The 17,179-nt window shown below is 35.7% G+C and overlaps 3 protein-coding genes across 3 annotated transcripts; 2 read left to right on the top strand and 1 right to left on the bottom strand.

The window, feature by feature from the left end:
* Positions 1–4,542: 4,542 nt before the first annotated feature.
* LOC132702248 (uncharacterized) lies at positions 4,543–6,253 on the top strand. Its single transcript, XM_060670780.1, has 5 exons — positions 4,543–4,825; positions 4,924–5,130; positions 5,180–5,475; positions 5,530–5,693; positions 5,784–6,253. Exons 1-5 carry the CDS (start codon positions 4,586–4,588, stop codon positions 5,933–5,935), a joined length of 1,059 nt encoding a protein of 352 aa, XP_060526763.1. The 5' UTR covers positions 4,543–4,585; the 3' UTR covers positions 5,936–6,253.
* Positions 6,254–7,326: 1,073 nt separating this feature from the next.
* Positions 7,327–9,441, top strand: LOC132702289 (uncharacterized). The gene is made up of 5 exons (XM_060670834.1): positions 7,327–7,659; positions 7,716–7,946; positions 7,999–8,294; positions 8,387–8,547; positions 9,261–9,441. The coding sequence occupies exons 1-5, from the start codon at positions 7,381–7,383 to the stop codon at positions 9,437–9,439; spliced, it is 1,146 nt and encodes a 381-aa protein (XP_060526817.1). The 5' UTR covers positions 7,327–7,380; the 3' UTR covers positions 9,440–9,441.
* Positions 9,442–9,469: 28 nt separating this feature from the next.
* On the bottom strand, positions 9,470–13,133 carry LOC132702288 (mitochondrial proton/calcium exchanger protein). Its single transcript, XM_060670833.1, has 3 exons — positions 12,965–13,133; positions 10,983–12,877; positions 9,470–10,263 (listed from the first exon to the last, which is right to left on the bottom strand). The coding sequence occupies exons 1-3, from the start codon at positions 13,020–13,022 to the stop codon at positions 9,931–9,933; spliced, it is 2,286 nt and encodes a 761-aa protein (XP_060526816.1). The 5' UTR covers positions 13,023–13,133; the 3' UTR covers positions 9,470–9,930.
* Positions 13,134–17,179: the final 4,046 nt, after the last annotated feature.

Raw genomic sequence — 17,179 nt, 5'->3', positions numbered from 1 at the left:
ACAGTAATTTCCTTCGTAATATGAAAATCCTCAGAAGTAAACCAGTCAAGCGTACGTATATGCGTTCATTCGCAATTAAATTCGACGAATTTATTAATTGAAAAGGTACATTCGACGGCGGGTAATGTTCAATGTTTACCCGGAGTTTCCGGCAACGGATCTTACTTATACGTACTCGAAACCCAAATGCAATTAGTTTTGCTATTACAATTTTCAGGAAATTACTAGCGACTGCGGTCCCCGGCTCTCTTGTACAGGCGTAATGCGTCAGAGGAATTCCTATTGGAGCCCACGCGCGCCGACATAATAAGATTGACTCTCGGTCATTTCTCGGAAAGAGCAAACTCTTTCATGATAAGTAAGGAGCAGATAAAATGCACGCCGAAAAATGCATAAAATTTTTAAAATATATGCATCGAAATGGACAAAAAATGCAGAAATATTTTTTTATAATGAAACCGTTAGTTAAAACTTCTATAATTCTTTACCTATGCCACAGACTAATTAAATAAATATAAATAAAGCAAAAAAAAAATAGTAATATAAGTTTTTTATTCGTAGATATGTTACCATGTTAGGTAATATTCGAAAACCGTTAGTATAGTATGCATATTAGGAATTATGCATAATTACTGAAACTGTTAGTGATTTTGCATAAAAACTGAGCATTTTTGGAATAATGGATAATTACTGAAACTGTTTCTGATTTCGCATAATAACTGAGCATTTCAGGAATGATGTGTAATTACTGAAACTGTTTGTGATTTTGCATAATAACTTAGCATTTTGGATGTTTTTGATTTCGCGTAATAACTGAGCATTTTAAGAATTATGGGTAATTACTGAAACTGTTTGTGATTTTGCATAATAACTTAGCATTTTAGGAATAATGGGTGTTTGTGATTTCGCCTAATAACTGAACATTTTAGGAATTATGGGTAATTACTGAAACTTTGTGATGTTGCATAATAACTGAGCATTTTAGGAATTATGGGTAATTACTGAAACTGTTTGTGATTTTGCATAAAAACTGAGCATTTTCGGACTTATGAGTAATTACTGAAACTCTTTGTGATTGTGCATAATAACTGAGCATTTTAGGAAGTATGGGTAATTACTGAAACTGCTTGTGATTTTGCATAATAACTGAGCATTTTAGGAATTATGGGTAATTACTGAAACTGTTTATAATTTAGCATAATAACTGAGCATTTTAAGAATTATGGGTAATTACTGCATAACAACTTAACAACTTAACTAAATAACTAAAAATTTTATAGGAATTTTGCGTAATACCTGAACATTTAGTCGTTACGCATAATTTTGAATCACTAGCTCTTAGAGTTGGAAAACACAGGATAGTAGGTCGCTACTTACCCTGCAGTCTATTTAAACAAGTACCTCTCAGGATCCTAATTTCTTCAATACATTTGAAATTGACTTGGCTGCGAATTAAAATTATTAATCAGTAACCACAGGCATCTATCTCTAGCAGGCACAACTAACTAAAAAATTTAAATCATTTACGGGTAGATGCCTACGAAATCTTATTACGAAGCTACCCTTCGTAAAAATACGTGTTGGCCGTGTTCACTAGCAGGCCAGCACTCATACTCATACAATGACTAAATGTTTTAGGTATTATCGATAATTTCAGTAAAATTTATAGATATTATCTAAATTAACGAAATATTTGTAATATTATGCAAAATCCCTAACAGTTTCAGCAATTACGTATAATTCCTAAAATTCTTAATTATTATTCATAATAACGGTTTTCGGATATTAGCGGTAACAGATATACACGTAAAAACCTTACAATGACAAAATAATATTTGCGATTATAAAAAAAATAATATTATAAAACAATTGACAACTAAATGTTATTAATAATTTCCCAAAAGAAGATTGTGTCTTTAATCTGCAAACATATGTTTAAAAAAGGAAAACTTAAATTATGAAACAATTAATAATTAAACAGATAATAGCAACGCGCACAACATACAATTCGTAAATTAACAAACTATGCTCTGCAGTTATTGATAATGGATAACTAAAGGTTTTTCAAAATTTCTCAAAAGAAAATTGTCTATTTTAACTGTAAAAATATGTTCAAGTGTATTTCTAATTCTAAAACTTCTGTTATTGACCAATTAGCCAAACAAGTAACACAGCTTACAATAATATACCATATAGCAGCATCTGATGAAACTGGTATGATTTTTTCTGTATGGATATTGCAAAAAAGTTGGTTAATGTTTCTTGAACAAATCTGGTTATACTTAAATTGTTGGTTTTTTACAATTGTTTGGAAGCAATTAAATCGGATCTACCATATCAGTGAATTCATTGGTTTCCCCCAAGGCCTTGCTTTTGCTTTTTGATTCAAATAAGAAGCCAAAGGTGGCTTTTAAATATGCCTTTGGACTAATAAAAAAAATGCTAATAAGAAAAATACTTTTTCTGAACGTTTTTATAAATGTATATATTTTCTGAACTGATTTAAAAAACCCTTGTTACTTAATTGTTTAAATTTAGTTAAATTAATGAAGTTTAGTTTTTCTAAAGAATCAAATGTAGGGTCGATAACACTAGTTTTGGCAAAACAGCAAGAATAAATTTACCGACCGACAAATTAAATTTAACTATTAGTGAGAACTATTAAAAATGATCTCTCTTTTGGTGTTTCTTTTTCTTAGAATTTCAAACACCCGAGCCGTTGTTTACATAAAATTTTCTTTCTCAAAAATACTTGAAGAACCACCCTATGATATATCGGTTACTTTTTAAAAATTCCCCTGTGTAGTGTTCAAGCGCAGCTAACACTTAATCCACATTAAACCGCATTCGTTAATATTACGAAAAATAAACGCAAAATATTGCTTTCTTTTAATGGCAATGTGGCAAAAACATAAGTTCGGCAACCCTCATGCTTTATAATATTGAAACAAGTTTTTCAAAAGGGTCGATTATTATACACTGCTCTTGGGTAAACGCACTAAAGAAAATATGCAATCATGTAACTGATAATTAATTATTTCTCTTAGTGGACATATCTTTTGCGATTGATATTTGTGCTTTTCAGCAAAGATCAATTATTTGCAAATCTTGTTTACGAAAAATGAGGCAACCGCTGCTAACATGATGACAGCCACACGGGCAACGTTATTTTCTGGAAATATTTTAAACGTCTAAAGAATGCTAAATACAACTGAATGACAACGGAATTTTCCTTTTTGGGTGTGCCCAATTGTAGAAACTTAAATGTAAATATCAATAACGTAAACTTACAGAGTGTCCCATGATCTATGGCAGTATATGAGATTCTTTGGGTAAAAATACTACGATTAAACGAAACTTACCTCAACCCGTAAGTTGATATTAACCGTGATACAGGATGCCAAAATTGCAATTTCATTTTTATATTTTTTTAATAATTCCTACAAAAATAGAGCTTTTTGCACAAAATTTAGCAAATCGGGGTTTTTTTGTTGTAGAGGGCTATATATGGTACATTTGTGCGTCTTAGTTTATGCGAAGGTTTAATAAAGATATCACCTCTTACACCTTTTTAACACAAAGAGATGTACATACCTTTTAAATTTCGCCCGAGTCCCGTTTTCGAGAAACGCGCATTTGAAATTTGCGTTGCACCTAATTGAGCAGTTTCACGTGAACATGCAAAATAGTTCAAAGTAGGCTTTGACGAACATTATCACAGTAAAGAACAGTAAAATAGTGCGAAGTAGCTTCTGAGGATACGATAAAACAAATGCAAAATTTTTCAAATTAGTCTACGACTAAAAATATATTAAACATATTACTAGAAGCTCTATGACTAAAATAAATGCGAAAAAAGCATTTAGGTCAGTCAGTCAATCAGTAACTTGGGTGATTTTTAAAACTTTTAGTTATTTTTTCGATAATGCTAAGACAAAACTTGTTTTCCAATGCGGAGATGCACGACATGTTCATACCCACAAGAGAATTATAATGGGCGTTGAGCCCATAGACGTTTTCAAACCTAAGATTTAAAATTTTTTAAGAATATTTATAATAGACTTCCCAAGAGAAACTTTGTGGAACGACCAAAAATGATTACACCGGAAATGGAAGAGAAAATTTTAGTCCAAGTGGCTGAAAATCCGGAAATAAGCACAAGAAGGATGCCAACCAAGAAAAACTTTATCCATATCACTTTACTACTTTCCAAAATCTTTTAGAGGGTGGTTCTATAGGCAAATTAGAATTTGATGTTTTTAAACAAAATAATATGGACAGATGCAACATTTGCACGCAGACCTGTATATTTACAACAAGACTTTAAAATAAATGTTTGGGGCGGAATAATTTCTCTCTCTAAAATCTCCTATTTTGCCATATTCCATCACTTATGGGATGCCCTGTATAATAATTGTTCTTGGCTAAAAAGCACCAGAATCAATTTTGCTTTTGCTGTGGCTTCCGTTCGCTTTCCGTGACGCCACAAGAGAATAAAAAATTCTTTACCATTGTGAAATATCTATGGTCAGTGACCCAGATTCGATTTGACAGGATTTGTTTGGAGCTTCCAGTTTCCGTTTTAATGTCGCCGGCGGGAAAAAAGACCTCCCAAGTGTGGACTTATTTCAAAAGCGTCGATGGCAACAAAATCGCAAGGTGTGTTTTATGCGAGAAATTCATCAAACATTTTGGCGGCACCGCGAATTTAAAAACTCATTTACGTCGAATGCACCCGAACGAATTGCAAAACGACAACAATACGGGGACCGACACATCTGAAGTTGAAGAAGAAGTGAGAGTTATGGCCGACTATTCTAAAAAGGTACGCATTTTTGCGAACGAATCGTTTGATTTCGAATCCGATTCTGCTCGAATCAGGTTTGAGGTTAAGCTTGGTTATTTTTTCGGTAAATAAAATAGATCAAGAAACGCAGCTACGTATGGACCTATTTCAATCAGTTAAGCGGTCACAATGCAAAGTGTAAAGGTTGTTCAAAGGTACTATCTTACAAAGGAGGTTCCACTTGCAACCTCTTGCGGCATTTGAAAGCTAAAAACTGCTTCGAAGGACCCCATACCAACACCATTGAATTTGTCCATGAAGTTGATCCAGATTCTGAGAATGAGGTAAACACGCGTGTCCAGTACTTTATTTTACTTGGTGAGTTATTTGTAGTCCTCCTTGCGTTGCTCCTCATGTTGCAAAGACATCCCCTTCGAAAATTGGGCGGAACACCAAAAAGCATGTCAGAGCAACCCTTTAAATGACAGACTTATTGAGAGCTTCATAGAAGCAGTAAGACCTAGACCTCCCCTATGGGATGATAATTTACCTCGGACGATGCGAACAATTGGTATTAAGCATGAACTATGGCAGGAAGTCTATGAAGAATTGGATGGGGTTATCCCCTTGGAGAAGTTGGAAAAAAAGTGGAGGTATCTTAAGGAGATGTTCTTGAAACTCAAGAAAAAGTAGGCATATTATTTATTTACCTAATTTGATGTTTATTTGACAAATGGCTTTAGGGAGGGTTGTGAACAGGAGCAATGGAAGTATTTTGGAATGTTGCAATTTCTGGACGATAATGAAGCGAGAGAGATTGACACAGGCATCGAAAATTCTCCACGTTCTCCAAGGTCTGACTCACCCAAAGGGGATGATACAAATGAAAGGGAACTTAAAAGTGATGGTAACCCTATTTGCCAATCTTACTTCTCATACAAAAAATGCAGTTTGTTAAATTTTAATCAATTTTATTAAATAATGATGATATTTTCAGGTTCTGCGACGGAAGTGTTATACACAATGTCCCCCGCTATGTTGACTGTATCAAGTATTTTAGAAAAGTTGCCCCTGCGTACTAGAATGAAGGCAGAACTAGACATATTAAATATGGTATACAAACTTTATGACCAGCAGGACAAGTCATAGTTACTTGTGACGTACCATTTAATAAATAAAATATGCTTTTGTTTATTTTATTGTGGCTATTCCTTTACTTCTTTGCTTTTCACAGCCGGACAAGTCTACTATGGTCATTCGCCCATTACCGACGTCCGTCGTAAAAAAAAAATTATAATTAACATTGATTCTTATCTTGCAAAAAGGACTTTAAACGATAACAAAAAAACGGCAGCCCCCGCTTCCATCCGGGGCCGACAACAATAACGCCTTCACAAAACACTTAAGGAACAAAAACCACACAATTGAAACATATCAAAACTTTTTGGGACGATTACGAGGATTCTGTGGGGAGCGAGCGGAGGTTAAATCACCATGTGCAAAACTCACAACAGCATCTCCTATTCCTTTACATATTCTGTAAAATCGTTATGCCATCAGTTCTAACCCTGGATCAGATTCTGTGGTGGAGCATTGCACACGACGGTTTAACCTCCGTTCGCTCCCGACAGAATCCCTTGTTTTTGTCCTCAAAAGTTTGATATCGGTTTCCACTGTGTGGATTTAGTGTTTTTAGTGTTCAGTGCATGTTTTAAAGTGATAATCGTCGTTTTTCCCCGTTCACGCCGGTATGGAGGCCGGATGGGCCCGGATGGTCCCTGGTGGAAGCGGGGGGAAGCCGATTTTTTATTGGTATCGGTTAGAATCTTTTTTTGCTAGCTGAGCAAATTATTGGTTATTTTTCTTCTTTGTACGTGGTGGTCGTTTACCAGAAGCGAAGTCCCTCGACGGAAGTCGGCAATGGGCGAATGATCCTAGCAATTGAGCCCAACATTTTTTTGTGAAACGCTTACTTGAACCCTGGATCAAAAATATTTCTTCAAAATCAGGAACAGTTAGGTAAATTTGCTATGATCATTCGCCCATTGCCGACATACATCAAGGTTACTCAGCATATCTATTGTAAAGGGGATATGGATATTTTTCTACAAGGAAAGTCAGGGAATTAATGCAAGAAATTGAGAAAACTTTGCAGGCATTTGAAAAAAGTCACTAACATTATGCAATAAGCTTTAAGTGTCACGGGTGAAGCAACATTGAATAGATAATAATAGAAGATGGGATACTAGCGGAGGACAAAAGAAAATATACTGCAGGTCGCTAACCTCCCAGGAAGCACAATGTCGACTTCCAATTCTACATATACTATTTTCCCCCTTGACGACTGCATCTTCAATGCTTTTTTCCTTAAACTGGGCCTCTCACTCTGGGAATAAATATCGAGAAAGGCGGTCTCGGATATCCAAAACAAAACGTATTCTATAACGATTTCTGATCCCACCACTCTAAGAAGACAGGAAAACAAATTTATGCAGTTTGTATTTTCTCTCTCTCTTTATTCTGTGCAATCAGCTGTTTCTGTGGATCGACCACAATAAAAAATAAAGTTAGAGGTTAGATTGATCGAAATAAAAATGGCAGGTGCGAAAAGGCGATCTAAAGTGTGGAATTATTTCAAACACTTGGACAAGACGAACCTCAAATGTATTTTGTGTCGAAAAACTATCAAATATTGCGGATCAACGACAAACTTGCGAAATCATTTGCGCATAATACACGCCACGATATTGCCAAAAAGGAAAGTTAGCTATGAAGTTGGACAGACATTTGGTAATACACATCCCAACCAACTAACAGACGCTTTGCTTAGAAAAGAAATATTGGATGAAGATCCGGACTATTTGGTATATCAGGTTTGTAATTACAGTGATTCCTGGACTATCGCTATTTTAACATTTTGTCCAATAAGGGACCAGGTAAAAAACGGAGTCAGATGTGGACCTACTTCACTCAAATAGGGAGTCATGTTGCCAAGTGCAAATCCTGTTCAAAAAAATTGTCATTCAAAGGAGGATCCACATTTAACCTTTTACGACATTTGAGGGCACAGCATTCTTTTGATGTTTCTGATTTTTCTAGTACCACAGATGGCTTTGTCACCTGTATAGTTAAGAGCCAGGAAAAGGAAATCGAGAATGAAGTACATATCACTACTTGCAAAATATCCATAAAACCAATGTCTCGTTTTATAGCTCTCCTTACATTGCCACACATGCCGCCAAGATATCACTAGTGACAGTTGGGGTGAACATCAACGAGCATGTAAGAATAATCCTTTAGATGATATATTAATTAAAAGTTTCATACAAGCTGTTAAATTGCGTCCTTCTCTGTGGGACAACAGTATGCCCTGGAAACTACGGACCCCTGGCATACAACAGGAACTATGGAGAGAAATCGTTGATGAATTAGGTGGTGCTATACCTTTTGAAAAATTGGAGAAAAACTGGTTGTTCCTCAAGGAAATGTTTTTCAGAACACGGGAAAGGTATGCACTTTTAGAAAAAGCTGTTTTAATTTAAGGGATAAATAAATGACAATTCTCAACGGAGGGGATTTTATTTTCAAATTTCTTTTTAGGCAAGGAAACAACAGTGTCCCATGGAAATTGTTGAGATTTCTTGATGGAAATGGACCTAATAAAGAGGATAAAAATTATGTTGATCAGTCAATCGTTGCTTTATCGAATTCAATACATTTAAATGCACGAAATGTAGAGGCTCAAAGCACTAAATTACACAGTAAGTTGCAGTCGAAGTGAAGTTGATTTATAATATATTTTTTTACAAATGTAAACTCAGTATCCTCAAAAACCTGGACAAGTGAGCAAGTAAGGAAAATAATCGTCACTATAGATTGTTGAAATTTAAATGAGAACATCATTTTTCGTTGTAATTAAGCGGCCAACTCATTGGACAGCAAACTGAGAAATTTGACATTCGTGATCCCAGGCCACTACGAAATTTTAGAAACAAGGTTCTCATTAAAAACACATTTGTATGTTCAGTTAATGAATACATTTATAGTTATTGTGTTTTATAAATTAGATATCAGCATCAAACAAAAAAAAACATGCATCATATTTTTGGGAAGTCCCCAATTAATAAATTAGAAAAGACTTACTCAGTATCCTGAAAAACGAGGGCATGTGGGCAAGTAACGTAACGGAAATAATTCTTGTCACTATAAACATGCAGCTTAAACTTACACCAGTACAAGGTTTTATGATCTCAACACTGAAATATTTAATCAAGCCGCCATCGCATTTGACAGCAACCGAAAAATTTGACATTCGCGGTCACAGAACACCATGATATTTTACAGTCTCATGTAAAGAAGCGTTCAGCAATCGGACTCGAGCAGAAACAAGCTTCCCATTAAAAACGCGTTTATATGTTCAGTTTATAATATGGTGTTTTAAAAATTAGATATCGGCCCGTTGTTGTTGTTTTAGGGGTGCGCACTGAAGTGGTAAAGTTGCCTACTACGTTGTCTTTATACGGTATGTCACCGGCCCTGCTGACCGTTTCAGCCATATTGGCAAAACTGCCTTCGCGAACCAGAGTGAAGGCAGAAATCGAAATTCTGAATTTGGTGTACAAGCTTTACGGCAAGGTGGAAGTGAGCGACTGACGTCGGGAACTAAGTAAATGAAAATGGGGAAAATCTCGATGTAGTTTTATTTCTATCAAAACAAACTCCCGTGGTATTTCCACAGCCGTTTATGGTATATTAATGTACAATATACAAAATAGCACACAAAATAAACGCTACATTATACAGCAAGATAAAGTAAAAGCGTTCCTGAGAAAAATAAGCTATATACTCTGAAGAAAATAAAAAAAACCGCCTCCGACTTTTACCGGGTCAGTTATCACCAAAGAAAAATTCATTTGCAGGGTCCTTTGAGGGAACGAAACATTAAAAAATAATTTATTAGGTTTATAGTCGATTTGTACATTTTCATATCTAGAAACCGTTTTTAGAAAATGTTGTGCACCCTAGATGTAAAAATTTTTGGGTTAATCCTTTTGCAAGTCTATCCTAGTTATTTTTTTAGCTGTACAAACCGAATTGATACTATATAATTATTATAACCACGTTTACCCAACAAGGGAATTTTATTAAAGCATCTTGGAACTGTTTTCGGTTTTTTTCTCAATACTGGGCGGTGGTGGTATCACAGTTCGGGAATCCATTTTGGGTTTCGCTTGGGTACCAGACCCCTGATCTGATTTCTCCTTCCCCTCCCCTTCGTTCGAGCTCTCTTCGCGTTTACTTTCGATCTTTGCCTTCTCTTCCAACCGCTCTGCCTGTTTGGCCGCCTTATCCTTTTGCAGGGCCTTTTCGATCTTATCTTCAACCTCTAGAATTTCCTCCTTGTCGATCAGTTGCATCACCTCGTCGATCTGCTTACTGCTCAGTTTGACATTCTCCTTGCCTATTATTTCTATGACCTGCGTGAAACACACAGAGTTTTAAGAGGATAGGCAAAAACTTTTTATATACAAAAATATAAATATACATAAAATAACAGAGAACAAATCATACTTTTGTAAAAAAGTCGTTGCTCATCCCCTTCAAGACACTCAGTAAGTGGCTGTCAAAATATAAATGAAAACCCTGTTACAGGGCGTTCCTTAATAATAAACCAATTCTTTGAGGAAAATGTATGTTAGTTTGCAATACCGTATATATCAATATGCCCAACTCATGCGCAGTTTATATATTAAATATAAACAAAATCTCTGGAACAATATATTTTTTTGAATTTCATCAAATGTAGGCATCCCAACCAAAAAGAAATTTTTGTTTATAATTTTGCCAAGACTTTTGGTATTTAACAAGTGAATTTACTTTTTTTGGGGGTATATCATTTTTCTGGGACATTTTATATAATGTATAGGAAATATAAGTAATATGTAAAAAAAAATAAGAGATGGAAAAATTATCAATAATCAATAAAATGAAACGACAAGCACTAAGTTAAAATAGAGAAAAAAAAGTTTTGTGGAGGGACCCACCAATGCATGAATTGCTATATTAAGAGAATAATTACGTAATATAAAGGACAATCAGTGAATTGGCAATGACAAAAAAGTAAGAACCATTATAAAATGAAAACAAATGGATTAAATAAAAACCATTATAAAATGAAAAAAATGGTTTAACTAACCTTCACAACATCTTCGACCTTCAACGATCCATCATGGTCGTCATCAATCTTTCTTAGCACCTTCTCTATCTTCTCCAACCGGCTCTGGTCGGGAACGTCCTTGATCTTGTGTATGGCCGCTATAATGTCATCAATTTTCAGCAACTCCTCCTGCTTATGATCGCTAACGCCCGCCTCCAAGTCCTTCTTTAACTGCGCCTCCTTCTTCTCCAAATTGTCCAACACCTGATCCATGTTGCTAATCATCTTGTTCACGCTCTTAAACAGTCGTTTCGCCGCTTTGGTCTCTTTAATTTCGGGTTTGGGAGTATCTGCCACTGCTTTGGACAGCTCTTCCACGTCCTCCTTGTAGTCAGCCATTTCCGCCTTCAGCTCTTGGATTTCTTCCTTCTCCACTATCAACTTCTTGTCCTTGGATACAGTATCAATTGCGTGTTCAATTATTTCTATGTCCTTAGAGTGAATCTCTTCCTCTTTCTCAGACATTTTCTCCACTCTTTCGAGTTTCTCAGCAGATATCCTCAATGCGGTGTCTTCCAATATGGGGGTGGAGGCGGCAGATATTGTGGGTGCCTTGTCCACCAAGATCTCTTCCTCTGTCCTCCTTTCTATTCTTTCTTCTTTAATCTTCTTTTCTTCCTCTTTGAGTAGTTCCACCCGAATCTTATTGTCTATTTTGCCCTCCTTTTCACCTATAGATGCTTGCGTCTGTTTCAAAATTGTCTCGGGCAGGGAGGAGATGGTAGCCTTGAGTTTATCTCCCGTTGGTATTGTCTCTGGTAGCATTAGTGCTCTAGACAGCAGCAACAGAGATGGTGGAACCTTTTCATTTAAGCTTAAATCTAGCCATTGGTTCAACTGGGATCTTAATCTGCTTTCGGTAACCCCATAGGCCCTCATACCTCTAGCACGGCAAGCCTGCTGCACCTCGCTGAGAGTTAAAGAGTGGACTCCCTCTTTTTGGATCATTTTATCATCTGCTGCGAGTTGTCTCAGCTTCATTCTCAATTGAAACCTGAGAAAATTATTGGTTCCCAATGTGTTCACCTCTAGAACTCTGCACAGAGCTATTAATTGGCTTCTGGATAATGAGTCCAGGGTAATTTCATCCTCAAATAACTTAGAGAACTTAATGATATCATGATTTGACACCAGCTCCCCTGAAGTCCGCACTTTGTTGAACCATTCAACAAATTCTTTTGCCTTTTCTGAGTATCGGTCCTTGTGTTGGACAGACATTTCATCTAGGGTACCCTGCAGAAACTTGGCCATCTCCAATTTTACTTTTAAATTTTGTTTAAGTTTATCCTCCTTTTCGCTACTTGTCTGGAATGTGCTGGGCAGCATGCCAGGAAACAACTTAATAAATACTGGTAGCAGGAGTTCCATAAATGGAACAATAATGAACACCGAGAAAGGGACTAACCGGAACAAATCACCGACCGTTCGAGTTAATAACCTGTACTCTCGTCTGGTCAAAGTTTTTCCCCTCAAAACTCTAAAGACGAGACCCGCAGAAATTTTTACATCTATAAACAATAGCCGAAAGCCGTGGTAATAATGCACCAATTCATCGACGACTTTTTGTGCAATTGACTTTTTAACCACTGGTTTGGGAGCTATGTCAGTTACTTTAACCTTGGCGTCCTCTTCTTTTTGTTTTTTAAGTTCTTGTACAGTAGCCTCTACCTTAGAAGATGGTTTTAAAGGTTCCTTATCGCATTTAATATGCGACAACGAAATGTTTCTAATCCAAAACACCCTGTTATTACTCTCAAACAAATTGGTATGACTTGTTAAGCCATAATGTCGTTTAAAATCGTATAAATCCGGACTGGGAACGCGACAATTAGATAAGCACGCACATTCTCTGCTCAAAGCCAAGCTGCGGCAGCCTAAAACGGAAAAAACACAGAGTTATATAATAATTGCATACTCTTTGTTAATAATCCTAACCTAGAAAGACACAACACACGACTTACATTGAATTAACTTGGTGCGGGTGTTTCGGATGTGTGGTAATCGTATTGCGACGTACATTTTCCTCAGTCGTCGAGCGTTTCGAAGAAATTTCCACTTAATTTCGCACACAGTGACGCGAAACGTGCCATAAATTGTGTTGCAATTTCTTTCACCTTGTTGTTGGTTAAAACGAAATGACAATCAGATTCGATCTTCTTCTTTTGTGGTTATGGCCACTCTCGTTGACGAGGTCTCATTGCGCTAAAAATTATTTACTGCCGGACGGTTCTTTTATGACGTCACCGGCTGCTGCTATTATTTACACTAAAATTAATTAATCCTAAGGTTTTCTTTTGTAATTTGGCAAACGAATATGAAACAAAATAAGAATGTACGAACAAAAACAAAAAAGATGAAAGCGGCACCGCCCGTCGAGATGGTTTTAAGCGAAAACGCTGCGGTTTTTATCCGCTCTTACGATCTACGATCCTGTTCTCCTTTGTTGTACGCGAGCGGGATCGATAAATCTTAGACCGGGGCGGACTAAAGATTTTGCCGCCCCTAGACACGGCGCGAGCACTCGCCCACGACATCGAGCGGTTTATTTTTGCAACAGCGGCCTTTTCCTGTGTGTCAACAATGCAAAGAGATTATTTGTTATCGTCCCATTGTTTGCATGGTGCCTACGTGTTTGTTGTTTCAATCTGAGAATGCAAAATAAATAAGCTCATAAGTTAAAAATAATATCATATTTATTAATATCCCCATACATTTTGAAATAAATGTTTATTCATTCAATAACCTTCAAAAAAGTTATAAATAAAAGTTTAATAAAAGTCCACAGAGATTTTTTGTGATTTTAAAGTCATCGATATGTGATAAAATGACTGGTATATATTCAATACTCATTTATTCATTTCAATAACTTGTTAACAACAATTAAATATTATATTTTTTAAATACTTTAAACTACCAATAACGTGCTTAAACCCGTAATTTATAAAAGCCAAATTTATTATTATTCCAAAAGACTTATATATTTCTTTGTTTACTATATACCGGAAAAAAATAGATGTACAAATATGGTTTATACTTACAATTTTCGAACACGCTGTACAAATCAAATTGGTGCCATCCTAAGTCAATTCCCGATAGCTGTTTATCCACGATATATTGAAGTCAGACTGCACTGGACAGTCAACAAACAAATAAAACGACCCACACAAGAAAGAAAAGTACTAAAAATTGTCACCCCTTTGAAATATAGCGTTCTATTTACAATATTATTTCATCAATTTAACAAGGAACATTTTTGCTGTTACTGATAGTATCCTATAGTGTGGGCTTATCCTGAATAATTCTATGAATCTATTCATATATAAAATAGCTATAAAATACCTGAGTCACCCATATTATAGAGGAATAAGTGAACAAACACATGGAAATAAAATGCAGTAAATTCTCTATTATTCTATTCATATATAAAATAGCGATAAAATACCTGAGTCACTCCTATTATAATGGAATAAGTGAACAAACACATGGAAATAAAATGCAGTAAATTCTCTATTATTAAATTCAAAAAAAAATTCGAATACTCAAATAGAGAAAACTCTACAATGTAAACATGAGATTTAAACTATATCCCTTTTGCCCAATTGGTCTTAAATAATCAAAATAATGAAGGAAATAACTGCTGTATTTATAATGATCAAGGAATGAAAGAAATGAAATAATCAAACTGAGAGAAAATGATCTCTACTCTCCACTTTTTTTGTTTGTTTCATTCGTCTTTCTTCTGCTCTGCTAACTAAGGAATACACATACAGGGTGTCACAATAGTGTCACAATGTTTACGGTATCTCCATTATTTACCACAATTTTCAAAATTTCAGGGATTTAAAAAAGTCCAACGAATTTTAAACAAATTTGTTGCGGATTTTTGATAAATGGAACACGAGTTTCCTACTTTTATTATGGCTAATTTAAGGTATTTAACCCAACGCTATGTGGAAAGCCCTTTGTTAAGTTTTTTATTTGTCATCAATCGATAAAGGATGAATATAAAATCAAATAACGATAAACCTGTGGTCAAAAGAAAAAATAAAAATAAGTTAAATAGAAAAATATTTAACTTAGAATTTCGAGTATATTTACTATTTCAATATGTGTCTTTACTTGGTTTCAAATAATTAACGAATATCGTTTTTTGAAGGCTCACTCTTGACAAGTAAAAACAAGAATTTGCAATTTTTGTTTTTTAGTAACTTCATTACAAAAGTGGCGTAGCAAACTTGTTGCATATTTATATTACTACCTACATTACATATTTATGTTTATGTTTAAAGGAAAACAAAAATATGTTTCCTTTTTCCCGTGCGGGGTTTTGCGTCTTATCGGCCGTCGTTGTCTCCACACAAAAGTCATTAAAACGAAGGCGCAACGTTTAGGATTACGAACGATTCGATTTTCTTTATTGCGAACAAACAGAGTCGGACTCGCGCGCAGAATTTTAATTTTTAATTTTTCCAAAACAGTGAATTTGTAACCTGGCCAATTATTTGCTGTGCAGGGTTTCGCGTCTTATCGATAGTCGATGTCTCTCGATAGCGCAACGTTCGCAATTACGATTAAATTGATTTTTTTCGATTGCGAGGAAACAAAGTCGGCGTAGCGCGTGCACGATTCGCCCTTTTTTTTTGGCGACCACCGTAGATATCGCGGTTAGCCGCCGCTACACCTGCGAAACGGAAACAAGTGACCGTAGGTGGTGGCGCTGGCTACGACCAAACGGTGTTGCCGTTTGTGCGGAAACTTCCGTTAAACAACATAAATTAAAATTTTCCAACGAAGAAGAAGAAGAAGAAAAAGAAAGAAGAAAGTACAGGGTGTCTCATTTCGGGTACCTTTGAGAGGTGTCTTCTTTACGATACAAAGTTGTGGTTTTCGCGACGGTATACTGCATTTCCATGAAAATAAAGAAGCCGTTAACAAAATCCTTATATCAATTTTAGTTTTTAAGATACAGACCGGACATTGTTATTGTCAACAAAGCACAGCGCGATAGATACATCGGTGATATAGCCGTGCCTCTGGATGACAATGCACAGAAAACTTACAGCAAAAAGATAGCAAAATACGAAAAGCTTTCCTACGAACTAAAAGCACTATACAACTTAAAAATGATCCATACTCTGCCTTTCATTATCTCAGCTAACAGGTCTGTACACAAAAACTTTACGAAACATCTCAAACAGTTGAAGGTAGACTATACGTACCTGGTCGAAGCCCAAAAGGCAACAACTATACTAATTAGAAGAATAACAGACAAATATGTAAATCTACTAAGAGACTATGACTGCCTAAGACAAAATCGATAACTAAACTAGCTGCATCCTTCAGAGTATCATTAGGGCTGCCAAGAAACCAGGATGATACAGAAGAAAAACACAAAAGAAAAATAAAAGAGAAATGACCGAGTGAACTGAAAACAGAATGGAGAAATAAACAACTGCATGGACAGTATGCACGACTAAATAAAGACCAAGAAATAAATCGCAGATACACCTACGGATGGCTAGAGAAAGGAAATCTTAAGGGTCATTAATACTCGATATTACTCAAAAAATATCCTAAAGAAGGCTATCATATCATATCCTCTCTGACTGTCCTATACTAAAAATGAATATATAAAGAAATATGATAATGCGGCTAAAAGGTTGCACTTCAAAATATGCCACAATTTTGATATTAACACCACCAGAAATTGGTATGATCACAGGGTCGAGCAGGCCACAAGCAAGAAAGATGTTACAATACTGTGGAATCAACAAATTCAAACAAATAGGCAAATAACAGCAAACAAACCGGATATTGTTATTAAAGAGAGACGTAACAACTTATGCACGATAGTTGACGTTGCAATTCCAGCCGATAACAATGTTGCGGCGAAAGAAGCTGAAAAATTACTTAAATACAGGAACCTAGCCATCGAATTAGGTAGAATGTGGAATATTAAGACCCAAATTGTCCCCATCGTAATCGGCGCAACTTTAACACTCACAAAGAATTTTGAAAGATACCTTCACACCATCGACATAACATCATACAGCTTCAGTCACGGCAGTAAAGGGAAGTGCCCACATTTTAAGAAGAGTTCTAGGGTAACCCAAGGAACACGGTGTGTTCCTGGTTAACTAGTGTTAAGAAAATAAAATACCTACACCGTGAAAATT

Source organism: Cylas formicarius, unplaced genomic scaffold (assembly GCF_029955315.1).
Source record: "Cylas formicarius isolate icCylForm1 unplaced genomic scaffold, icCylForm1.1 PGA_scaffold_5__7_contigs__length_24384050, whole genome shotgun sequence".
Lineage (NCBI taxonomy): Eukaryota > Metazoa > Arthropoda > Insecta > Coleoptera > Brentidae > Cylas > Cylas formicarius.
This window is presented reverse-complemented; position numbering and strand designations above follow the sequence as displayed.

Coding starts and splice junctions, on each gene's coding strand:
- LOC132702289 (XM_060670834.1), top strand. CDS start 7,381: ATGGCAGGTGCGAAAAGGCGATCTAAAGTGTGGAATTATTTCAAACAC. Junction 7,660..7,715: donor CGGACTATTTGGTATATCAG/GTTTGTAATTAC, acceptor TTGTCCAATAAG/GGACCAGGTAAAAAACGGAG. Junction 7,947..7,998: donor AAAAGGAAATCGAGAATGAA/GTACATATCACT, acceptor CTCGTTTTATAG/CTCTCCTTACATTGCCACAC.
- LOC132702288 (XM_060670833.1), bottom strand. CDS start 13,022: ATGTACGTCGCAATACGATTACCACACATCCGAAACACCCGCACCAAG. Junction 12,878..12,964: donor CCGCACCAAGTTAATTCAAT/GTAAGTCGTGTG, acceptor TTTCCGTTTTAG/GCTGCCGCAGCTTGGCTTTG. Junction 10,264..10,982: donor AGGTCGAAGATGTTGTGAAG/GTTAGTTAAACC, acceptor TGTTTCACGCAG/GTCATAGAAATAATAGGCAA.
- LOC132702248 (XM_060670780.1), top strand. CDS start 4,586: ATGTCGCCGGCGGGAAAAAAGACCTCCCAAGTGTGGACTTATTTCAAA. Junction 5,131..5,179: donor ATCCAGATTCTGAGAATGAG/GTAAACACGCGT, acceptor AGTTATTTGTAG/TCCTCCTTGCGTTGCTCCTC. Junction 5,694..5,783: donor AAGGGAACTTAAAAGTGATG/GTAACCCTATTT, acceptor TGATATTTTCAG/GTTCTGCGACGGAAGTGTTA.